The sequence below is a fragment of the Arachis stenosperma genome, chromosome 9 (assembly GCF_014773155.1).
Source record: "Arachis stenosperma cultivar V10309 chromosome 9, arast.V10309.gnm1.PFL2, whole genome shotgun sequence".
Lineage (NCBI taxonomy): Eukaryota > Viridiplantae > Streptophyta > Magnoliopsida > Fabales > Fabaceae > Arachis > Arachis stenosperma.
In genome coordinates this window covers 21,223,077-21,249,330 of record NC_080385.1, presented here as the reverse complement: position 1 = coordinate 21,249,330, position 26,254 = coordinate 21,223,077, and the positions used below count along the sequence as shown (strand labels likewise).

The 26,254-nt window shown below is 30.5% G+C and overlaps 1 protein-coding gene and 1 pseudogene across 1 annotated transcript; both read left to right on the top strand.

Moving 5' to 3' along the window:
- The first annotated feature begins 1,111 nt into the window (after nt 1-1,111).
- Nucleotides 1,112-26,135, top strand: LOC130949222 (plasma membrane ATPase 1-like; annotated as a pseudogene).
- LOC130950581 (ethylene-responsive transcription factor 13-like) lies at nt 6,849-8,172 on the top strand. The gene has a single exon (XM_057879114.1). The coding sequence runs from the start codon at nt 6,886-6,888 to the stop codon at nt 7,630-7,632; it is 747 nt and encodes a 248-aa protein (XP_057735097.1). The 5' UTR covers nt 6,849-6,885; the 3' UTR covers nt 7,633-8,172.
- Nucleotides 26,136-26,254: the final 119 nt, after the last annotated feature.

Sequence of the window (26,254 nt, the reverse complement as noted above, 5' to 3'; positions counted from 1 at the left end):
CTAAGTGGATAACCAATTCTAAGGGTGTCCCAAACCAACTCAAGAGGGGAGACCTCAAACCAATTGCAAGAGGTTGGCTAGACTTTATTGGGCGTTCCATACTGCCCACTAGCAACCGTTCTGAGGTAACTATCAAGAGAGCAGTGATGATTCATTGCATTATGCTTGGAAAAGAAGTGGAGGTTCATCATGTGATTGCTTGTGAGATCTACACAATTGCAAATAAGAATTCCACTGAAGCCAAACTGGCTTACCCAAGCTTGATCTCCTTGCTCTGTAAAGAGGCTGGGGTAAAAATGGGAGTAGATGAATTCATACCCATTGAACACCCAATCACCAAGAAGTCAATGGAAGGACAAGTGCAAGACAACTCTATCAAAAGGAGGGCGCAGGAGTTCCTCCCTGAATTTCCTGAAATTGGCTACTGGGCCAGCCTAGAAGCATCTATCACCAAGTTGCAAGAGACTATGGAGCAACTTAAGGAAGAACAGCAGAATCAGAACTGCATGCTCTGCAAATTGCTGAAGGAACAAGAGAAGCAGGGGCGTGAACTCCAAGAGATGAAACGCCAAAAGCTCTCCTCTCAAGTTGAGGGAGCATCCACTTCTCAAAATCAAGGTTGTTGAGTCCTAACTCTGTGAAAACCTCTATCATTAGGAGCCTATTTTTTTGCGTTTTTTTTTGTTTTATTTTCTAATTTTTTTAGTTTCATTTTATATCTATATTTGAGTCTTGTTCTTAATTCATAATTAATAAAATTTATGCCTTAAAGTTATGAATGTCCTATGAATCCATCACCTCTCTTAAATGAAAAATGCTTTAATCACAAAAGAACAAGAAGTACAGGATTTCGAAATTTATCCTTGAAACTAGTTGAATTAGTTTGATGTGGTGACAATACTTTTTGTTTTCTGAATGAATGCTTGAACAGTGCATATGTCTCTTGAATTTGTTGTTTTGAGAATGTTAAAGATTGTTGGCTCTTGAAAGAATGAGGGAAAAAGAGAACTGTTATTGAGGATCTGAAAAATCATAAAAATGATTCTTGAAGCAAGAAAAAGCAGTGAATACAAAAAAAAATTATTTTCGAAAAAAAAAAAAGAGAGAAGAAGAAAAGAAAAAGAAAGAAATAAAAGTTGTGATCCAAGGCAAAAAGAGTGTGCTTAAGAACCCTGGACACCTCTAATTGGGGACTCTAGCAAAGCAGAGTCACAATCTAAAAAGGTTCACCCAATTATGTGTCTGTGGCATGTATGTATCCGGTGGTAATACTGGAAGACAGAGTGCTTTGGGCCACAGCCAAGACTCATAAAGTAGCTGTGTTCAAGAATCATCATACTTAACTAGGAGAATCAATAACACTATCTGGATTCTGAGTTCCTAAAGAAGCCAATCATTCTGAATTTCAGAGGATAGAGTGAGATGCCAAAACTATTCGGAGGCAAAAAGCTACTAGTCCCGCTCATCTAATTTGGAGCTAAGTTTCATTGATAATTTGGAGTCTATAGTATATTCTCTTCTTTTTTCTATTTTGATTTTCAGTTGCTTGGGGACAAGCAACAATTTAAGTTTGGTGTTGTGATGAGCGGATAATTTGTACCCTTTTTGGCATTGTTTTTAGTATGTTTTTAGTATCTTTTAGTTAGTTTTTAGTATATTTTTAGTAGTTTTTAGTTAAAATTCACTTTTCTAGACTTTACTATGAGTTTGTGTGTTTTTCTGTGATTTCAGGTATTTTCTGACTGAAATTGAAGGTTCTGAGCAAAAATCTGATTCAGAGACTGAAAAGGACTGCAGATGCTGTTGGATTCTGACCTCCCTGTACTCAAAGTGGATTTTCCGGAGCTACAGAAGCCCAATTGGCACGCTCTCAACGGCATTAGAAAGTAGACATCCTGGGCTTTCCAGCAATATATGATAGTCCATACTTTGCCCAAGATTTGATGGCCCAAACCGGCGTGGCAAATCAGCCTCAGAAATTCCAGCGTTTAACGCTGGAACTGGCATAAAACTTGGAGTTAAACGCCCAAACTGGCATGAAAGTTGGCGTTTAACTCCAGAAAAGATCTCTACACGACAATGCTTCAATGCTCAGCCCAAGCACACACCAAGTGGGCCCGGAAGTGGATTTCTCTGTCATTTACTCATTTCTGTAAACCTTAGGATATTAGTTTACTATTAATAGGATCTTTTGACATTGTATCTGTACCTCATGACACTTTACACGTTTCTTTGTGTATTTTCCACGGCATGAGTCTCTAAATCCCATGGTTGGGGGTGAGGAGCTCTGCTGTGTCTTGATGGGTTAATGCAATTACTACTGTTTCTTATTCAATCATGCTTGCTTCCATTCTAAGATATCACTTGTTCTTAACCCGGATGAATGTGATGATCCGTGACACTCATCATCATTCTCAATTATGAACGTGTGCCTGACAACCACCTCCGTTCTACCTTAGATTGAGTAGATATCTCTTGGATTCCTTAACCAGAATCTTCGTGGTATAAGCTAGAACTGATGGCGGCATTCAAGAGAATCCGGAAGGTCTAAACCTTGTCTGTGGTATTCTGAGTAGGATTCAATGACTGAATGACTGTGACGTGCTTCAAACTCCTAGCAGGCGGGGCGTTAGTGACAGACGCAAAAGAATCACTGGATTCTATTCCGGCCTGACCGAGAACCGACAGATGATTAGCCATGCTGTGACAGAGCATAGGAACGTTTTCACTGAGAGGATGGGAGGTAGCCACTGACAACGGTGAAACCCTACATACAGCTTGCCATGGAAGGAGCCTTGCGTGTTTGAGGAAGAAGACAGTAGGAAAGCAGAGATTCGGAAGATGAAGCATGTCCAAAGCCTCAACCTATTCTCTATTACTGCAAAAACAAGTACCTATTTCATGTTCTTTTGCTTTTCACAATCAATCCTGATAATTTCTGATATCCTGACTAAGATTTACAAGATAACCATAGCTTGCTTCAAGCCGACAATCTCCGTGGGATCGACCCTTGCTCACGCAAGGTATTACTTGGACGACCCAGTGCACTTGCTGGTTAGTTGTGCGGGATTGCAAAAGTGTGATTGCAATTTCGTGCACCAGTACATTAGGGTTTTAATATTTGGGAAAAATGATAGTATAGGTATTTTCAATAAAATTGGGATTAGGGTAGTAATTAAAAGCTAATTATTATACCATTTACTTATCTTTAAAAAAATACTATTTATTTGTCAATTTGCAGATTATTTTTCAATTGAGTACTCTAATTTAAAATTAGAGATAATAAATTAATTTGCTTTCAATTTATAAAATTAAACTAAAATTCTAATTATTTAAATTTAAATAGTCAAAACCTTATTATTTTCAAGTTTTTAAACTTTCAATTGTAAATAGAAAAATACTCAATAATTATAAAATTAGATAAAAATTCCAATTTAATTATCAAAATTTGATTTAATTACCTTTAATAAAATAATTTCTGAAATTAAAATCTTTAACGAGTAACTTAAATTGAAATTAATTCTTAATCAAATTTTCAAAAATTTTGGGTATTAGAAACCACCCTCGATCTTAGTGTTACTAGTCGATCTTTCTCTCTTTACATTCCTTACCTTAAAATGGGCTCTCAAACTGCTCGCATTCATTTTTGGTGTTTTTTTTCCTACAAACACAACACACAAAACTTTAATATAAATTCAAATGTCATATATAACCTTACCAAAAAGAAAAATTACCTATATAATCAGATATAGCCGCTCTATCTAACTTATACTCTAATAGATCAGCCATAGATAATAACCTATGAGATGACACTCGTTCAATCAGAAACTCCACAATCATTTCCTCCATTTTTTCCATATAACTCATTCCCAAAATCTACTTTGATTGTGGCCTCCAATATAACGAAAATTTCTCCACAAAAATTTGTTCATATAGAAAGGATAAGAATCCTCCATCGAATCAACCTTTACAAACATCTCCTTAAATCCCTTGAAAAAGGATTTAAATGCACAAAAAATTGCTAGGCTAGGACTTCCACTAAAGGTTACCCAAATTCCCCTTTTCATCCCCTTTGGACTGAAACAAAGCAAAGAACACCTCCAATGAGGACTCCACCTCTAAGAATTCCATCAAAATCTCAAACTTCCGAACAAACACCCATGCATTCGGGTGTAATTGGGAGGAAGTACATCTCAACTGAATAAGCACATCATGTTCAAACTCGGTCTAAGAAAACTTAACACCCAACTCAACTAAAACACATGTATACATAAAGAAATGTTCAAACCCCTTTCCTCTATGAAACACACGCTCAGAAGTCATGCATGGCCGAAACTCAATCTTTACATCCACACCCGACCTAATCCAACAATCTGTTCCTAGTTGGGACACACTATCATCGTCATCAAAAACTAAAACTTAGTTTTTCACCAAATTAGACACCCAACCAAACGGATCATTCAAATCCTATACAAACTTCTCTTCAACTACAATATTCTCATATCTTTTTTCCCCAATCTCACTCTCTTTTACCATTTTCATCCCTCAACCCAAAAGTGATCAAACCAACACACTATAAATAAGACAAGACAAAGAAAACAAAATAAACTAACATTTTTTATTCATCTTGAAAATCTCCGAATCTAACACAACCACCAAATGACTTTAAGTCCCACACAAATACCTTTTCCCAAAAAAAAGTCCTAACCCACGTCTTTCACAACCTAAACCAAAATTAAAATAACCAACAACCACGATCGTAACTTTTCATCCCTAAATCATATCTGAGCCACCCATTCAATCACCATCAAAACTACAACTGGTCATTATGACCTTAGTAATCGCAACAATTACAAACAATTAATACATATCTATTTATTTACCTTTTTACTTTATCTTTTTTATTTTTTAAACAAATTTTTCAATGTTCCAATTTCAAAAATAAAATTTTGTCTACAATCCATACCCACAGTTGAAGACAAATTCATTCATCCCATTTATCCAAATCAAACCGACAATTATAAGTCGGATCCAATTCAAACAGCTTAACACTTATGCATCGGCATAACTCCAATCAAATTTGTATTTATACGATGGAATCAGTCAAAAACAAGTCATTACATACTAACACCTTTCTCAAAGAAATATAGTATTTTCCATGTCATCAAATTAAATTTGGGGGCTTATTCTCATTATTTAACCATTATTCCTAATCATTTTCAATTTTTTTTTTACTATTCACATAAAGTTATTTTCAAGCATGACTATCATTTTTCAACATAAAACAAGTTGAGCTTTAAGGCTATTATTATTATTATTATTACTATTTCAAATTACAATTACTATTTCGAACTATGATTACAATTACTAGTCCAACTATATTTACTATCACCATTCCGATTTATAGCACTACAAAAATTCAAGCTCAACCCGTCGTATTGAAAAATACCACAGATTAAGTTTGGGGGCTGTGATTTGGTAGTTATAATTCGGTCCAATTATACTTATAAATCGAAATCCAAACCCAATATTAAACATGACTTATCTTTAGTTAAAGAGAATTTCGCTAATAACAACCCACTCAGAAACAAACTCAAATGATGACCGAAAGATCAGTAAATATCTCAGCTTCTCTGAAGAGGTAATATTCTATAAATACTAAACTCTAAATATGTAAAAGGTACACTACTCACTTTGAAAAATATTATACTCATCTTTTACTTTTACTAATTTGAGCGTCAGAGTGCCTTTTCATAGGTATCCACCGCTGCCATTTCTCTTGAAGCCGACGTATACTTCTTCCACTTTAAACAAAAGCAAACTCAATCCCTAAACAGGATGAGTTATAATCAAACTTGACTTAATACGCAAGAACAAATAGTAATTAATTTTTTGTTTTATTATTTTACATCAAATTGTCCTATTTTAAATGGTTTTTTATTTAAATATAAAATAAATTTAATTCCTTTTATGTTGAACAATAATATTAATAAGTTGGTCAAAGATTTCCCCAACAATAAGAGAAAGTAATATAATATAATAAAGACATACATTCTAATAATATATATTATATTCAATAAAATAATGTGAATGTGAAAGAGAAAGAGAAAGGATAAGATGGTTAGAAAAAAGTCATAAGAAAAACCGAATTTCACTGTAATTGGCTAATTGCTAATAAAAGTTCATAGTGTCAACAAAGGCACAAATAAACATATTTTTCTTTGTTGAACAAATATTAAACTAATAACTTTCAACTAAGAAGTTCGCACGAGTAAATAAACTTATAAACGTAAGCGCACTATTTGCCTCTTTGAACACTAGCTTTATATATATCGATGTTAATTACACGCTCAAACTCAGTGACTAAAATAATTATCAATATAAAATATATATAAAAAATAAACTAATAATATATATATTTATGCATATTTATGTAATAATTAACTTTTTTTTATACATGTAATATTTTTGTTGGCCTTATTATGGCCCATGGACCCTATTCGGAGACCTTCATTCTCTTCAAAGTAATGTCTTCGTCTATTCTATTTGAGACCTAAAACGATATCGTTGAAATCATTAAAATAAACAAAAGCAATAGGACGAACCAACTAACCCACAAACTTTATTCTACGTTTTAAAATAAAAAAATCAATTCAACACGTGACCCAAACCCTTTCACATGGAGATTTAAGAATCTTCCCCGAACGAACTATAAGGTAAAAAAATAAAAAGTGCTCCAAATTGGACTAAAACAGGACCTATTTTCTCTGTTTCACACTTTCACTCTCTTTAATTCCTTTATATAAATCAACATCCACGTATGAAGGAGGAAAATTAAACAAAACTTGAACAACTACTAAAGCATACTCAAACGTCAAATCTGATATGTACGGAATGATGACCACGCATGCTTTGGGAAGCAATGTGAATGTCCACGATCACGTTGAAACGACCGCCAAGTCGACGTTTCACGGCGTTCCTGATGCGGTGGGAGCGTCATTGCTTCCCCGGAGCTCGAGCTTTAAGAACATTTTTTTGGCGGAGAACTGGGCGGAGCTGCCACTCAAGGAGGACGACACGGACGACATGGTCATCTACGGTGCATTGCAGGAGGCTGCCACCACCGGGTGGTGCCCCGCCAGAGAGAATGGTGGCGTTGGTAGCGCGGCGGTGAAATTGGAAAATGAGGGCAAGGGCAATGGCATTGTGGAAGCGCGTGAGGTTCACGCGCTGGCTAAGGGCGGTAGAGGGTATAGAGGGGTTCGGAGGCGGCCGTGGGGAAAGTACGCGGCTGAGATAAGAGATCCGAAGAGGAACGGTGTGAGAGTGTGGCTTGGGACTTATGAGACGGCTGAGGATGCGGCTTTGGCTTATGATCGAGCCGCGTTCAAGATGCGTGGCTCAAAAGCCAAGCTGAATTTTCCTCACTTGATTGGGTCGGACGAAGTTGGTGAGCCGGTGAGAGTTACACTAAAACGGCGCTCACCCGAGACACCCTTGCCGTGCCCTTCTTACTCTTTCGATTACTGTAACAATGCAGAGAAGCGGAGCAAAATTGTTGGTCAGGGTGCAGTGGCGGCCACGGCTTTAGAGCCCGCTAATAAAAGTATGTGGCAATTTTCCAGTCGGTGAATCTTGGTGGCAACAACAATAAAAAGTATATTGATGGAAATTATATATAATTGTCTTTATTGTGAAATTGATATTTAAGAATTATTAGATAATTTGATAAATTTAATTAAATCATCATCTAATAATTTTTACCTATTAATTTTATAGAAAGACTAAATTTTTAATTATTAATTTTATAGAAAGACAAATACACGTAAATTTATACCAAATATATTATATCATATTATCATATATATTTGCATGATTGCATTACTTCTTTCTGGATGTGAATGCTGAGAATAGAAATAATAAATGTGTTATTTGTAAAGTTGGGTGAATTCAATCTATAGTTGGGGAAAATAATCGGTTGATAATATTAGTCTACAGAAATCATACCAAAATGAATGGTAAAATTGGTGTCACAAGATATACGTACCACTATACGATAGTATAAGTACCTAAATCTCACTGCACCATGTAATTTTTTTCTTTATCTTTTTTCCCCCAACTTGGATGATGAATTTCTCATTGTTTCTCTTGTTTTTGTTGTTACCATGATGATGCTTTGGGTTTTGCTACAATAAATCATTTTATTGTATCCTTAGAATGCAAATTTATTTATTTTAGGAGAACAAAATACAAAATCAAGAAAAATTACACGAACAATCGGAGAATTTGACTCAAGATATAGAAATAATAAAGCAAATTATAATCCAACAATTTAAGTTTTATCAACTCTTCAACTGAGATTGCATAGATTTGTTTGGCTCTCAACTACTACTCCAACTTCCTATCCAGAAAGTCGAATTCATTGTTGAAAATACTTGTACTATAACATTTTTGTTCTATGATTATAGTTTTTTATTTTTTTTAGTCACGCTAAAAAATTGTGACCATAGAGAATTTATGATCATAATTTTTTTAGCATAACAAAAAAATCTATAGTCACCATTTTTTTAAAAAATTATGGCCTAAAAAAGTCTATGGTTAGGGATTTAGGATAACTTAAATAGATCTATGGTCATAATTTTAGAGGGTGACTTAAAAAGATATATAGTCACTCTTTTTCAAAAAAGAGTGACCTAAAAGGGTTTATAGTCATAATTTTGAGAGGTGACCTAAAGAAATATATGGTCACGGTTTTGAAGAATAACCTAAAAGAATTTATAGTCACTGTTTTTCAAAAAAGGTGACCTAAAAGAATTTATAGTCACAATTTTTGTGGGTGACCTGAAGGGTGTATGGTCACTATTTTAAGGAGTGACCTAAAGGTATCTACGGTCATAGTTTTAGGGGGGTGAACTAAAAGGATTTATAGTCACGATTTTACGAAAGAGTAACCTAAAAAAGTTTATGATCACGATTTTGGAGAGAGGCCTAAAGGCACCTATCAACACAGTTTTGGAGGTGACCTAAAAAGGTTTATGGTCACGGTTTTTCGAAAAAGGGTGACCTAAAAAGAGTCTATGGTCACAATTTTTAGGGTGGCCTAAAAAGAGTTTATGGTCACGCATACGTGCCTGTCCTGTGTCAAACCTCTATTAGAGGGAGTTATCACTGCCGGGGGATAGACCGTGGGTGCCGTCGTTACCTGTGAAAGGTCTCTTTGAGCTTGTCGTGTCTCTCCTTGGTCGTTGTCTGTTCGAGCTTTTTCTCTCTTTGTGTTTGTCCGAGCATAACGTCCCTCTTGTCACTCTCTGTTCGAGCCCACTTCCCGTCATCCGTCGCCGTCTCTTCCCATTCCTCCATCGCCGCGACTTCCCTTCCTCTCTCGTAGCCGATAAGCACTACTGGTTCAATTTATTTCTGGTTGTTCAACTTATTTCTAAGTTGCTACATTGCTAGATTTAGGAATTTTGTTAATAGTTGAATTGAATGATTCTATTAAATATGGAACAATTCTACTTGTTCAATTTATTTTTTAGTTGCTGCCTTGCTGGATTTTGGAAATTTATTAATAGTTGAATATGGAATAATTATGCTTGCTTGTTCAATTTATTTTTGAATTGTTGGCTTGCTGGGTTTAGGAATTTCGTTAATAGTTGAATTGAATGATTCTATATTTCTATTGAAAATGGAACAATTCTACTTGTTTAATTATTTCTGACTTGCTGCCTTATTGGGTTTAGGAATTTTGTTAATAGTTGAATTGAATGATTTTATTGAAGTTGGAACAATTATGCTTGTTCAATTTATTTCTGAGTGGAATTTTGTTAATACTGTGTTATTATGCCTTGCTAATTTTGTTAATAGCTTAATTGAATAATTCTGTTGAAGATAAAATAATTTATTTGTTGATTCTATTGAATTGTTTAATTTATTTGTTGATTTTTTTGCTGTATGTTCAATTTAGTTTGAATTCTTTGCTTAATTTTTTTGTTATTGAATTTTTTGATTTTGGATACTAAATTTTTTGATTTATTTTTTGTTGCTTATGGTTTGAATTTTGTGTATGTTTGTTGTTTCCAGTGTTGCTAAGTTATTATCTGATTATTAGAAGTTATTGCTATTAAGATTGAGGATAAAAAAGAACAAATATGTCAAATCAAAGAATAAATTGACATCACAGCTCTGAAAGTTAGTTACAACTAATCTTGGCTAGTCTTTAGCTTTTAGGAGTGCTTAGTGTTAATATATATATATATATATATATATATATATATATATATATATATATATATCACTGTTTAGAATTGAGATCCAGACAAATATATTCATTTAAGTATATTGATATGTTAGTATATTATTTCAATCACAATTCATCTTAATTGTTGAAACTTTTTTTATTCTAAATTTTTGTTATTGATGTAATGAGTATTGTTGTTTATTACTAGATTAGAACTTAGAAGATAATTAAAAAATTTTTATTTTGTGAATTTTTAATAATAAAAATAAAAAAATTATTATATGAAATAGTAATATTTTGAATTTTATTAACTTAAAAAATATTGAATTTGATTATTTAAAATTGTATATTGAATTTAGTTCATCAATTTCAAAGCTAGTAAATTTATTAATTTAGTGTTGTAAATTGAAGTAGTATTTTGTTGAAAAATTTTTTTATAAATAAATAATTTAATTATTTATTTACTGAAACCTGTAATTTGTAGCGTATTTACTCATTTATAACATATTAATTTATTTCGTTTACAGAATAAACAAAATAAGTATAAATATATCTATTATACTATAAACGAGATATATAAAATTTAAAAAAATACACATATCTCATTTACACACTATAAATAAAATATGCATATTATCAATAAAAAATTACGATTAAAATAATATCAATTTAATAAAAAATTAACTCATTTAAATGAATACTCAAAAAAATATATAGAAAATAAATCGAATTAGATTGAGTTAAATTTTTAAGGAACATAAGTTTTTGAGTTTTATGTGGAATCCTTTATCATGAGTTATGGAAGCCGCTGCTATCATGGCCATTGCTGTGGCACATGGAGGGGTAAATTTTACATTATTTCTTAAGATTATTTTAAATTTTTTTCTCTTTTCATGGATTTTTTAGTTTTAATATAAAATTAGTTTTCTTTTAATTTTTTGGTTCAATGCAAGAGTAAGACATTTTATCTTGGGTACGACAAAAGATAATATCTTGTTATAAAGAGAAATGATAAAATGACTCATTTTTACATATTTATTTAAGATTTATTATTTTATTATTATAATAATTAATAAACACAATTAGAAAATAGATTAATATAGACAAATTTACAGACAGATTTAGTTTTTATTACAGACAGATTTTTAGTTACCGACAAATTTTGTCTTTCTGTAAAAGTCTCGTCGGAAATTATTTATCGACAGATTTTTTTCTGTTAAAAAATTACCGACAGATTTTTACCAGTTACCGACGGATGTTCCTTCTGTAAATTTTTCATCCATTTTCCGAAGACGACGATTTTTCTGACAGATTTTCCGTCAGTAATTACAGACGAATTTTTCGACGGATTTTTCGTTTGTAATTACAGACAGATTTCTGACGGATTTTTCATCTGTAATTACAGACAGATTTTCTGACAGATTTTTTGTCTATAATTTGAACCTTGAAAAATCATCTCACTCTGATTAGAGACAGAAAATCCGTCTGTAAATTCGTCAGTAAGGTAAAATTAAATTTTTTTTAGATTTTTCCATTGCAAAATAAACTTGTTTTCATACAAAATAAATATAAATTTAATACAAATTTTTATCTAATTTGTATTCGAATATTTATAATATTTTAAAAAATAAATAAATTTATCGTATTATCAAACTAAAAGAAAAGTACTATAAACAAGAAGTCAATATCATTCAAAACATAAACAAAATATATTGATACATCAACTATAATAATAAGTAACAACCATACATCAAAGTGTGATGATACATCAATTATAATTCAAAACATAAACTCAAAGTGTATTGTTCAACTATACCACTGATTGACCCACATGAATATCAAGAGACTCATATGTGTCCTGTAATGTGTGAGCACCTTCAACTGGCCTTGAATCCTGAAGTTGATTGATGTTGTTAACCCAATATTGGACACTCTGAATTTGTAAGTCTTCCCTACAAATAAATATAGTTGATTTAATTTTTATTTAGTTTCAAATAGTGAATATTAATGAAGATGGAGAGATGGTTAATTAATAATTAGTTATTACCTGCTTGACCGGTAAAGACGGCAGAATCTCTTTGCCCATTGATGAGAAGAGCATCAGGAGAAGAAAGTTTCTTATCAAAGTCCAATAGACTCCTTAGTACATGCAAATCAAAATTCTTTAGCCCATCTATGTTTTGATCATCAATAGTTCTTTGATTTCTATGTTACTCATTCAGTATCAGGAGCAGGTTAGGGAATAGAAATAACAGATTTTTGGACAATGTTAAGTGCCCCAAAACCAATAATAAGTACAAAAAGCTTAAATAATAAAGGTAATAATAATAACAATCAATAGTGTAATCAAAGCGGTGGTAGCCAAAAATATCAACATCATGAAGGATATTTAATAGCTTAGAAACCTATCAGGTGGAGAATTGGCCCAGTGGTAGAGAATTGGCATGAAAACAAGCACAATTGGATCCCAACAAGAAGTAAAACTAATTAAAGTACTCCAAAAATATACCTTTATATATATATATATAAAGTATTTTGTTATTCTTAAAACTTTTTGACAAGAGATGAGAGATCATACTTTGTTATTCTTAAAACTTTTTGACAAGAGATGAGAGATCAAAGTATTTATCATCCTGATTTTATTATTATACACATTTAACTAATTAAAAAAGACATATTAAAAAATATTTTCAGTATCTTTTAGTCTACTAATCCTATGGTGTAAATAAAATGAATGAATACCCTGAGTTTCATGGAGCCTTTAAGAGTGGCCTTGACTTTGTCAAAGTCAGAATTGATGCACCTAAGGAAGTGATCTGATGGGTTCCTCAAAGTAGGGCATGGAAATTCAGTTTGTGCAAAGAACTGTAGATATACTTATTTTATTATTATTATTAGCAAAACCTTAATTATTAAAAAAAAGTTAAAAAATACAAGAGTGGATACTGAGGCAGAGTTTAAGTTTCTTGTCTCATATGCTGCAGAAGCGTGGTCAAAATAGACAGTTTTACCCCCATAAAGCAAGTACAATTGATCAAATAGTTCAAAAACTTCACTGCTAAATTGATGAATAGAAGCTAGCTATCACGGTTTTTCCATCCCTTGCCAAGGCACGTAATGTTTGAGTCACAAATAAAGCTAATGCACTGCCACAAAGCACAAAATTCCCATTAAGAAAGTATGATTTGAACAATTGTACTTCATAATACATCAAGTGGATCACGTAATGTTACTTACCTACAATATAAATATGAATCTGACACCTAATTAATCACTCAGACTAAAGTAGGTAGAAATTATAAATGACTTATTTGACTAAAGACATTAAATTGTTTCTCCTTGAATTTGGAGGAATAGACCTTCCCATAAGAAAGGTATACTTACCATGTATTAAATCAATATTCACTAATAATATATTTCTATACTGTCTATTTGATTAGAAGGTGAAAATAAAGGTAAATTTTATCTATAAAATTCATATAATAAGCCAATTCTCTGTTGTCTTTTATTGTTGTTAATCTCATTTTAATCAGTCACAGAATCATTTCAATCTATGTACTTAGCAGATTTTATTTCATGAACTGATATTTATAGTTCCTTCAAATGTAAAATTCAAACAACAAATTTTTCAATTTAAGACTATGGTAATCTCTCCATCTTACCTCAGAAGCAGAACTGCAGAAGGCACAATACATTATCTTCAACACAAAACTTTTAGCCATAACAATTAATAGAGCTACTTTCAAAACCAAATTCGAACCTTGAAGAAGATTCAAGAACAAAAATCTAAACCATAAAACAAAAGTAGAACAGATCGAGTTTTAGATGCAACAATAACGTATGAACATTTGAATTCAACAAAAAAATATAGATTAATAACAATTCCAGAATCTAAAATAGATAAAGACGTACATGTAGGTTTCAGATCTGGTGACACGATGACTCGACGAGGCTGTGAACAGCAAGGATGGATGGCACGAGACAGAGAGAGACATAAGCTTAGAGGCGGTAGAGGGAGCTTGTGCAACGCGAGCAGCAGAGGAGGGAGCTCATGCGAACGAGCAGCGGCGGAGGGAGCTCGTGCAAGCGAGCAATGACAGAAGGAGCTCGTGCGACGCGTGTGGCGACAAAGCAGAAGCGACGGAGAAGTCACACTTGCCCTATTTTCAACTCGAATCAAAGAGAGAGGAGACGAGCAAGCTTAAAGGGAAGGATCGGAGAAGATGAACAGTGATTTGTGTTGAAAGAAGTTTCATCATGGTGTGTTTCATCAGGGTTTAACTTATTTTAAATTTGCGAGGGATTTAGTAGATGTTACAGAGGGATTTCGTTATCGGTGATAGTTTCAAATTTCAATTTCAATTTTATCAACAAAGTTACCGAGGGATATTAAAATTTGTCGGTAAATTTTGTAAAAAAAAAATTTTCATTTTTTACCGACGAAAAATCTGTCGAAAATCCATCGGTATTTTCGACAGTAAAATTTTGTTGGAAAAATCTATCTGTAATCTGCTGTTTTCTAGTAGTGAAACACGAATCATATTTAAAAAAAAAAGAATGTTAGAGTGTTATTCGAATTTATTATTTTTAGTTAACAATTAGTCATTAATATTTAAAAGTGTGGAGTAAATATGTTGCTGAATTATTAGACTAAAAGAATTGAGTTAATAACTAAAAATAATGGTCAAAAATAATAAATTCTGATGACTCTCTAACATTTCTCATTTTAAATTATTATCTAATAGTCTTCTTTAATTATTAATTTTATATAAGACAATTGTATATAAATTTTTATTTTTAATTTTTATATTAAAAAAATCATGTAATAACAAGTTTTTTTTTAAATTCGCTTTTTGCACAACAAAAATTCAGCAATCTTTTAGCACTTTTTAATTTTAATATTGGGACAACAATGATATTTTTTAGTACCATTGAGATTTAATGTAAACACTATAATACGAGTTGGATATCAATAAATTAAACTGTCAAATTTTGTGGTACACAAATCTAAGAGCATCTTTAATTTAATGTTAGTTTTAATTTTAATTTTATTTTGGATATTTGTGGAATCATTTGTCATAAATAGTAATTTAAAATTAAAAATAAAAAAAAATTAAAATAATCTCTGACAATTACCTCAAAAGACAACGAGGCTCTTGACGAAAAAATATCAACTTGGCTCCTGAGCTTTACTTTTATGGGATGGAGTAGCCCCTGTACCAAAAAAAAAAATCAATATTATTTTTTTTGGCACAGGGACTAATCAGTCTTAAAAAAAATTATCAGGGGCCAGATTGGATGTTTTTTTTAGGTGCCTTGTTGTCCTTTCGAGATAATTGTCAGGGATCGAATGGGGTATTCACTCAAAATAAAATTTGCCCTTCCAATGTTTTGTTTCAATTCAATTAGAGTTTTACATTTTTTAATTATTTTATTAACATAATTATACGAGTGATAAAATTTTATTAATTTTTTTTAAGGTGATACTGTATCACTAATCATTTCATCAATCAATTTTAATGCGAATTTTAATTCTAAATCAATCCACTTCTTAAAAATATTAAAAATAATACTCTAAAAATATCCAATTGAAAATGCTCTAACCCTTAAATTAAATTTGAATTTTACTAAATTTTAACACAAATCAAAGAGTTCTATTTATATTCCACTAAAATTCAAAATTTTTGTCATCATAAAATTGGTGGATCAAATTTCTTTAACAATTTTACTAATCAAATATGAGGGTTTAGATTTATTAACTTAAAAAAAAAGACTAACATCTATATTTAAAAAAAAAAAACACACAAAATTGTCATCGTAGTGTATTACATACGATGTTACTTCATTTCTTGAAAATTCAGCTTCGTTGCAACAGTTTAGTTATTGCAGCAAGTTCAAGTTCAAAATATTTCAGCACGGAACATGAAATGAAATTTTGTTGAATTAAATTCATGAGCATTACACTCTGCAGGGTAAAAGTGGAGATTACCAATACTTAGTTGGCATAATTATTTTGCTAATTATAAACTCCAGCATCAGTTTCAAAGAAGAAAACAACGCTGGTAATGCAGCTGCAGCACTTATGACAAGACTATTGGCCCCAAAAGCAAAGGTTTTCTTTTCTTTTACTTGTCTATTTTACATTCATTCAGATTTCTAGTTTCTTCCGAGTCTTTGGAGTTACACTAAAAGGTACTCCGAGAAGAGGACGCTTGGGTGTTGGTTCCTGGAGACATAATTAGCATCTCCTTCAAGGAGATCCTTTGAAGATCGATCAAGTTAACATAAAATCATCATCATATGCTAATTATTAAGCTACCATGCATTCATTTAATCTAATTTCTTGTGTTTATTATTGTTTCAGTCTGCTCTAACTGGAGAATCACTTCCTGTGGCTCATCTTGTTCAAAGCACCACACATGTTGGCCATTTCCAGAAGGTTCCATTCATATATTGAAACAACATAAAAGGATAAATAGCTTTCTAATTTTTTAACTACAAATAAGTTCAATACTAATTGAAAATATAAAAACGTTGTCCACCTTTTAAAATAAAAGTCTAAAATACAAGGTATCTAAATTTTTTCGAAAAACTTATTTGTCCTTTTATACTCTAAACAAAAGTACTTAAATGTCACGTATTTTAAAAGATGAGAAATATTTTTATATTTTTAATTGGTCAATAATTTATTTATATTTAAATTAAAATATTGACGATCTATTTGTTGTTTTTTTTAAATAATCACCAAACCATTCTATACGTTACATGTTAATACTCATTGATCTCCAAAATTTCACTCATGTTTCATTGTGATTTCCAAAGTTTTGATTTATTCAATTTGACCTTCCTACATGATATCTATGACCATAAATGTATGGAATGGTTTGGTGATTAATGTATAGAATAATAGAATGGTATCTATGACCATAATGTATAGGTAGACCATAATGTTTTGATACTAAACCATTCAATATGTATAGGTAGACCATTCTATACTAAACCATTATGTATAGGTAGACCATTATTTGATACTATGACCATAATGTTTTGATACTAAACCTTCCTATACTTTTCATGGTTTGGTGATACTATTTTCAATTTTCATTGTTTAGTATTCAATTTGACCTTCCTACATGGTATCTATGACCCACCACATTAGAATTTAATTTTAGGAAAAGTATAAATAAATAATAAAAATACTAAACAATGTGAATAATAAATAATATATCGAATGTTAGTTTAATTCACTAAGTATGCAGATGATTATTCTAGTATTAAAATTTAAGTGAGTAATTTAGGAGTGTAGTGTATTTTTATTTTATTGGCCAATTTAGAGTCCATTATTCACATTATTCACAAAAATCATTGTTTACTTAACAGAGTCCTTAATTTTATTTTTGTCATAGAACTGACATGTTAGAATAGATTGACGGTTGTTACGCTAGATTCTTTAACAGCTATCTGATCTAGTAATTAAAATTTTTAACTCAATTTGCTATTTAAAATTTTAAAAACCTTAAGTGAAATTAAGACATAGGTTTTAAAGACTTTGCAAGAAGAAAATTAGATAAAAAAAAGTTTTAATTATCACATCAAATAACTGTTAGAGAGTATGGTATTTATTGATCCATTTTAACACGCCCTTAAGGATTTTATGACAAAAATAAAGTTAGAGAATAGGGACCAACATTAGTCACGAAATTGAGTGAATCTAAATTTTGAAGACCAGATTAAAGCGTGAATATAACTCTTAAAGACAAATTTTAGTATTAACTCGTCTCAAGATCATACTGCTTAGCGGCGTTGCATTACTATTCGACAGGTTCTAACTTGTATTGGGAACTTGTGCATCTGTTCCATTGCGATTGGGATGCTTATTGAGATAATTGTGATATATGGGATCCAGAAAAGGAAATACCGAATTGGTATTTGATAATCTCCTTGTTCTGCTTATTAGTGGGATCCCTATTGCAATGCCAACTGTGCTTTCTGTTACAATGCCAACTTATATATATACTTATAAGATCAGTTTTATTAAGCTTTGCTTAATAGTCTAGCTGGTGTTTATACTATATAGTTTTGTTAGCAGCTCAATTTGTTGTTGAGAGCAATTCTGGTAGAGTGCTTTTAGAGTTTTAAATTTGACATTTATAGGAAGTGGACTATTTCTAAATTTCATTTTTCATTTGAAATGGTTAATGAAATGAGATTGGATTTGAAAACTAATTAAACACTAGAGTGATAAATATCATATTTAATCTCAAATAATTATTTATGACATATCGTCCTACAAATAGTAACTTGAAATTTCACAGGGCTCAAAATGAAATTGAAATGAAACCAAACACGGGAGATGATCTGAAATCTCAATATATTGTTCCTACTTTCTAACAGGAGGTTTTCTTTTGCAGGGTGCCATAACAAAGAGGCACATTAACTCTTAATTAACAAGCTTACAGTGGACAAGAATATGATTGAGGTTTTGTTTTATTCTTCTTGCAATCAAATGAACAGCAGTTAATTGCTCAGGAGAAACAACTACTCATTTAAACAATAATAAGTAAAATGAAGGGCAGTGCCAAATTCCAACAATTCATAACTAACTTGCTACAATGATAAAAGGGCTGGAATAAAGGAAGTTCATTTCCTTCCATTCAATCCAACTGATAAAAGAACAGCACTTACATACATTGATTACATACCTCTAGTAACTTAATTAAATTATTTTTTATACACTTACTTAAGTTTTTATCTAATTTTGCTATTTAAACAACTCTTAAAGCCAAATTATATGCAACAATTACATGTGTTAGTCACATTGTCTCATTGTAAAATAGAAAATGTTAGAAAACCAACACTTTTAGTGTAAAAAAAAAGGAGAATTGACTAGTATCGGTTAAAAAAAAGGAGAATTGACTAGTATGGTATCGGTTCAATTCTAAGGAAAACGTGTTGGCCATCTAGAATTTTTTTTTTCTGGACGAAACATGTGACGGCCTTAGTTTTTTGTTAGTTCAATTTGTGGTCTATATGGTAGTGTTTGTTTTGAGATACTGAGACAGAGACCGAAAGACTGAGACTCAGTATCGTGTTTGTTAGTTTAGAGACTGGTACTAAAATTTCTGTCTCTGTCTCTAAAATTTCAGTATTTCAGTACCTCCAAAAAATAGAGACACAGGGAACTAAAATTTTTAGATATGGAGACTGAAATTTTAATAACATTTTATACATAAAATACTTTCATTTCAATTAATTAATTCCAATTTTACTCTTTGTGCAAATTAAATTAGAGTTTCATTCTTGTTTCAATTTCTGTCTCCCATTTTGCACCAAACAGAATACTAAGATTTATTTCAATCCCTTTCTCTTAGTCTCTGTCTCTCAGTCTCAGTCTTTCCGTCTCTGTCTCTCCACCAAACGCTACCTATATGCCTCGTGTGACATGCGAAGTGTATAGTGCATATTAAGTATCTCTGTCTCTCCACCAAACGCTACCTATAATAAATGCATACCAAAACCAACCGTGAACCTAACTTTCTAGTAATTATGATTAGACAACTCTTCATTAGATAGAACCAAAATGTGCATGTCTCTATTCTAATGTTACAAATCCTTGGTAGTATTTTATAACTAAGTATCAAAAGTCTTATATATCTCTGGTTTAAGTGTGTGTTCGATTATTTATTTAGACTAAAACATTGTTATTTATCCTTATACAGATTGTTGACTCAATAGTATCGCATGGATGAATTCCGTGGAAGGACAGAGTAAATAGAATCCTAGGATTGGACTTATTTCGGTTTAAGCAAACATTTTCTTGAATTTGACTATATAATTCTTAACAAGAGATTTACTATGTTGATATTTTTATAAATATATTAGTTTATTTTCCAGTTAATTTTGTTATTTTTGCCATAAGTTTAGATTCAATAGATGAAAAATATTAAGATTTATAGTATTAAAAGGTCCAAAAAAAGTATCTTTAAAATTAAACCCAGAAAAAAATAGCATTTTTTAAAAGGAAAATCTATTTTTTTTTTAAATTTGTATTGAAAATAGCGGCGGTTTTATAACCGCCACAAACAGTCATAAGGAAAAAAACGCAAAAACATTGCGGCGGTTTGTAACCGCCGGTAAAGAAGGGACTAAATCCTAATACTTGTATATTGCGGCGGTTTAAAATCGCCGCTAAATAGTGTGCCGCAAAATATTAATTCAGCGGCGGTTATGCCAGCGGTGGCTGGAAACCGCCACAAAACCTAATTTTTGATTTTGCGGCGGTTTAAAACCGCCGCTAATAGAGGAAAAAACCGCCACTAAGCAGCACCTCTGTTGTAGTGACTCCAAGAACCGAATCGGTGATAAGTTACTGATTTATTGATTTATTAGTTGAATCGATAAATTACTGATTTAACTGATAGAACCAATTTTGTGTAAATAAAAAAATATAAAATAGTAAAAAATTTAAAATATATATTTTTATTAATATTTTATGATGAATCAAGTATCAAATTTTAAAAATAAACATAAAATTTGTTTAATACTATTATAATAGTATCTTAATTTGACACAATAAGAGTAACAATTATATTAGTACATTATCTAATTAATTTACAAAATCTATCATCCAATTACAATATTATTAAATTTTAACACTAATATCAAAATAGATAACTTTAATCACAATATTAATATTGAAATAGATCAAGCAGATTAATAAATTTTTAATAAAATTTATATTTATATTAATAATGGTATATAATTAAAAGATAATTAATTTAAAAAATAGAAAATATAAAACTAAATTAAATTAAATATTTATAAAATTATTTAATTGAGTGTTTATTATATAATTAGGTTTTGTCATATGTGATAATAAAAAAGCATGATGGCTAAGTGGTAATTGAAAGGTGTTGCAACTTTAAAAACTTTGGCTTAGAAATTTTGAAAAAAAATTTCAAAATAACACACACTAATCAAATGTGAACATTTGGAACACCATTTTTATTGAATTCCAGGTGAACAAGCTGTGCTATGGAGCACTATAGACTGGGTGCTAGATAGTTGTTTAACTTTTAACAAAAATATTATATGCACATAAAAAAGTAATGATTATATGTTTGTGTATAAATATATGTATTTTTGTATATTTTTAATATATATTTTATATTTAATACTTTAACATATATTTTATATAAATAGTTAATTTGATGATTATTTTGTAGAGGTAATATAGTTGAAATTTTACAATTTTTTTATATTTTAGTCTACGATTTATTATGTAATTATAACTAAAAAATAGTGAAAATTTTAATTTATAAAAATAAAAATATTTAATAAAAAAATAAAAATAATTAAAATTTATCTTATTTAATATTTATTAATTTTAACAAAAAAAATAATTAATAATTCATAAATACTAAATAAAATAAATTTTAACTTTTTTTTTCCTTAGTATTTCAGTAGGGAAGCATGGTGCCTATTAGATAGAGCAGAACATTTGTTTTGATCATAACTCTTGTCATTCATTACGTAGGTTCTGAATCTTGCACATAACAAAGCAGACATTAGACAGAAAATTCATGCAATTATTGACAAGTTTGAAGAACGTGGACTTCGCTCTTTGGCTGTTGCTCGCCAGGTTTTTCACCTTTCCATGAACCTGTTACCTTCTAACAACTTTTTTAGCAACAACGATTTTTTTCCCCCCTCCATTTAGGATGTACCGGACGGAAATAAAGACAGTCCAGGAGGGCCGTGGGAATTTCTCGGCCTTCTTCCGCTTTAATTTTCGACCCTCCTCGCCATCAGAAGAGATCTTGATGTTGGTGTTAGTGTCAAAATGATCACAGGTATGTTTAAGTGTTATTTGATTCATTTCCTTTTAAGTGTATTGCTAGTTTCCTGGTGTTAGTGTCAAAATATTTCAATTGGAAACCAATTCTTTTACTAAAGTTCCAGGGCTCTACTTAGTGCATGCTTTTATTCAAAGAAATTCTCTCAAAATAACAGTCGCTTTTATTTGTTGGATTCGTTGAAAAATTAATGTATCTAGATCGCCCCTAATTCGTAGGTGATCAACTTGCAATAGCTAAGGAAATACGCAGAAATGACTTAAAGAATATTTTTAGTGATTAAACAAATTTGACCTTAAACCTATAAATTCTTAGTAAGTGTGCTATAATTTACGAATATAAGGGATAAGTGGAAAAGAAAGAATGAAACATCCTTAATCTAATCAAATGACTTATATTGTTATACAAGGTTTTAGATAAAACATCCTTAGTTTTAAGATCATTGCAAGAAAAATATTTTCTTCCTTGTTCCGTAATATGTGAGGATCCTTATGGGTACCATCGTGACACTATCCAAAGACAAGGTCAAGCCTTCTCCAAACCCAGACAGTTGGAAGCTTAGAGAAATTTTCGCTACCGGAATTGTTCTTGGTAGCTACCAAGCTATAATGACTGTCGTCTTCTTCGTGTTGGCTTATGAAACAAGCTTCTTTCCGGCAAGGAGATCGTCCTTCCGCTTTGCCACTACTCTGTCCTCCTCTCAAGAAAATGATACTATAGCAAAATTGTTCTGCTGCAGGACTATTTTTTCAGCTGTATATCTTCAAGTCAGTACAATTAGTCAAGCATTAATCTTTGTGACACGCTCCAGGGGTTGGTCTTACACACAAAGACCTGGTCTTTTGCTTCTTGTTGCATTCGTTATTGCTCAGTTGGTACTGCATGTTTTTTTCCACTTAATAGTGATATATATAACAAAGGAAAGTATAGCTACCAACACACTGTCGCCAATTTATTGTCAATAATAATTGATATTAAAGACACCTCTATTAGAAGAAATATGTATAAGAAGACATATTTAAGAAATAAAAATAGAAAAGTATAGATAGACAATGAAAATATTAAATAATATGAACAATAGATATATTAGATGTTCAATTGTGCGGAGGTTATCCTAATATTAAGATTTAGGTGGGTAATTTAAGAGTGTAATGTGTTTTTATTTTACTAGACCAAGTTTAGAATCTATTGTTCACATTGTTCACAAAAGTCATTATTTACCTAGTAAGTTCAAAATGAGGCATATCCACAAAGTCATTTTTATTAGACACAACTATTAAAAAGATATTTTTATTGAGTGATACTAGGTAGCCAAAAAATAATTACAATATAGAAATGCCATATAAAAATTTTCATTCTCTTGATAAGTAAGTGACATACACCTCCTTATCACTTATCCTCCTTATTATCTACTATTTTGCTGCATGTTTGGAGTCATTAATGTTCTTTTCAAAATCAATTTTAGTTTCTCTCAAATCAAATCCCTAACATCTCTCAATCACATTATTATCTATTAAATGCAATAATTATTTGCAAAAAACATAAAAGTTAAATTAAAAATTTTTAACAACTTCTACTATACAAATTATATTTTAAAATAAAAAATAAAAAATAAAATATAAACAAAAATTTAAAAATAATTTTTTTAAAAATAATTATTAACTCGTCATATTAAAATCAATAAATAAGCATACATATGAATATTAAATAAAAAATATTAAAATAATTAAAATCATGATCTATTAGTGCACATATGAGATAATTTGAAAAATAAAATAATACGTATAGTTTAAAATTTGATAATATTAATTATAAAAATTTATTAATTATAAATATCATAGGTATGAAATTATGAATATTATGAGTATAAATTATGGATGTTATTAATATGAAATTATGGATGTTATGTGTATCAATTTATAGATATTACGAGTAAATTTATCAATTGAATAAATTAATTTAAGAATTTGACATTTTTTTAAATTCAATTATGATAAAAATATTTTTGTGTTAACTTATAGTTACTTATGCAATAACTAAAAAATGATACGTGTATAGATGTAATATCTAATAAACATGAATTTAATTTTTAGATGTTAGTTGTATATAATTATGGATATTATATATATGTGAACGTATGAATGTTATGTGTATGAACATAGTAGTATAATATAATTATAAATACACATAAAAATACAAAAAAAACGGTTTATTATCATATCTCATCAAAACTAATGTAATTTTTCATATTCTCAAAAATTGGTTGACTAACAACAACCTCATTGGGTGAGTCCGTCTGTTGTTCAAATTCTTCATCAGCACCTTTTACCATATCTACCTTATTAAGGTCAAATTCAATTGCTATACTATTTACAATGATAAAGATGACTTCTTGTAAAATTTTTTGGCCTATTCTAAATTTTTAATTGTACTTGCAATGGTATTAAAGTTGTGAATTTTGAATGAAAATAATTCAATTAACGGAAACAAAACCATATTAGGGTAGCTTTCAGGTTTTGTATCTCTATTGAATGATAATAAATAACTTAACAAAAATAAAAAATCAATTACAATTAACTCATTTAATACAAATTATAAAAATCAAATCATAAAAGAAAATATTAAGTATTAATTACAAGAAATTTGATATTATAATTAATGTCATTAATAAATAGGCTGATAAGAATATGATAAGTGGATTGATAGGAGAGTGAGATAAAAAATAAAACTGTTGTTAAGTTATATAAATAAAATAAATTATATAAAATTTTAGCTAATTATGGCTGAAAATCTTTTGTTACCAAATTTTTTCCATTTTTATTAGACACATCTACAAAGACACTTTCATTAAATATAGCCATAAGTAAAAATTGGTAGAAGTTAGTAGAATTCTTGTTGGTTGCATAGCAGGATTGATATAACAATTTAAGTGAAAACTCATATGTAGTTGACTTCAAGTAAAATTGATAATTGAGAGTCGTTAGATGATTTAACTGATTTAACTAAATTTTCATCTAACGGCTCTCAATTATCAATTTCACGTGAAGTCGACTCTACCTGAATTTTTACCAACAATTTACGTATCTTCTATAAGGCAAATAAAAAGAGAAAGAAGTCTTATAAAAAAAACACCCAAACTTTGAAGAGGACCTGTTAAAGATATAGAGGAGCATTTCTCTTCTTTTTTTTCACCCTTCCTGGATTATTTATTCAAACCTTCTAGTTCCAAAAGCATTGAAACTTCTAAGGCAACATTTCATTTAATTTTCACTATACTCTAATCAACAGATTGCATCTATTATATCTGCCACTGTCACTTGGAAAACTGCTAGAATCAGAAGCATAGGTTGGGGATGGACCGGAGTAATATGGTTGTTTAATATTGTAACTTACGGATTTCTTGATCCTTTAAAGTTCGCTGTTCGTTACGCATTAAGTGGAAGAGCATGGAATCTGGTGGTCGACTAACGTGTGAGTATTTCAACACAAATTCATATAAACTCATATTTATATTCCACCAAATCAACTCCCCATACCTGTTTTGTTCCATATGAGTAGTTTATTTGGTGACTGATTTTTTATATATACTTATCATGGTTGTTTTTTAATTATAATTTAGAAGATTCGTTCCTAAGAACGGTTTTTCAAGTTAACATGACTTATTGATGAACATTTTCAGACTGCATTCACCAACAAAAATAAGTTTTGGTAGAGAAGCTCGCGAGGCTGCATGGGCTGCCGAGCAAAGAACCTAACATGGTCTTCAGCCGGCTGAACCGAGATCCTTTGCGGAGAAGCACACTTTTGGAGAAATGAATACATTGGCTGAACAGACAAGAAAACGAGCAGAGATAGCAAGCTTCTCTTTATTCAAATTCGAATGGTTTTTATGTTTTCAACCTTTTTTTTCCTCTTATCATTTTTTTTCTTATTTCGTATGATGCAGGTTAAGAGAGCTTCACACTTTAAAAGGAAGGGTAGAATCATTTGCTAAGCTAAGGGGTATTGACATTGATGCCATCAATGGAAACTACACTGTCTAAACTAAAGCCTTATATATATATATATATAGATTATTGATTTTCTCTTACATGCTGGTTTTCCTCTATCTTTTCTTGTCCTTAATTCATTTTTTTTTCGGATATTGTACCTATTTCATTTA

Excerpts from the sequence above, each read along its gene's own strand:
- LOC130950581 (XM_057879114.1), top strand. The coding sequence starts at position 6,886 with ATGTACGGAATGATGACCACGCATGCTTTGGGAAGCAATGTGAATGTC.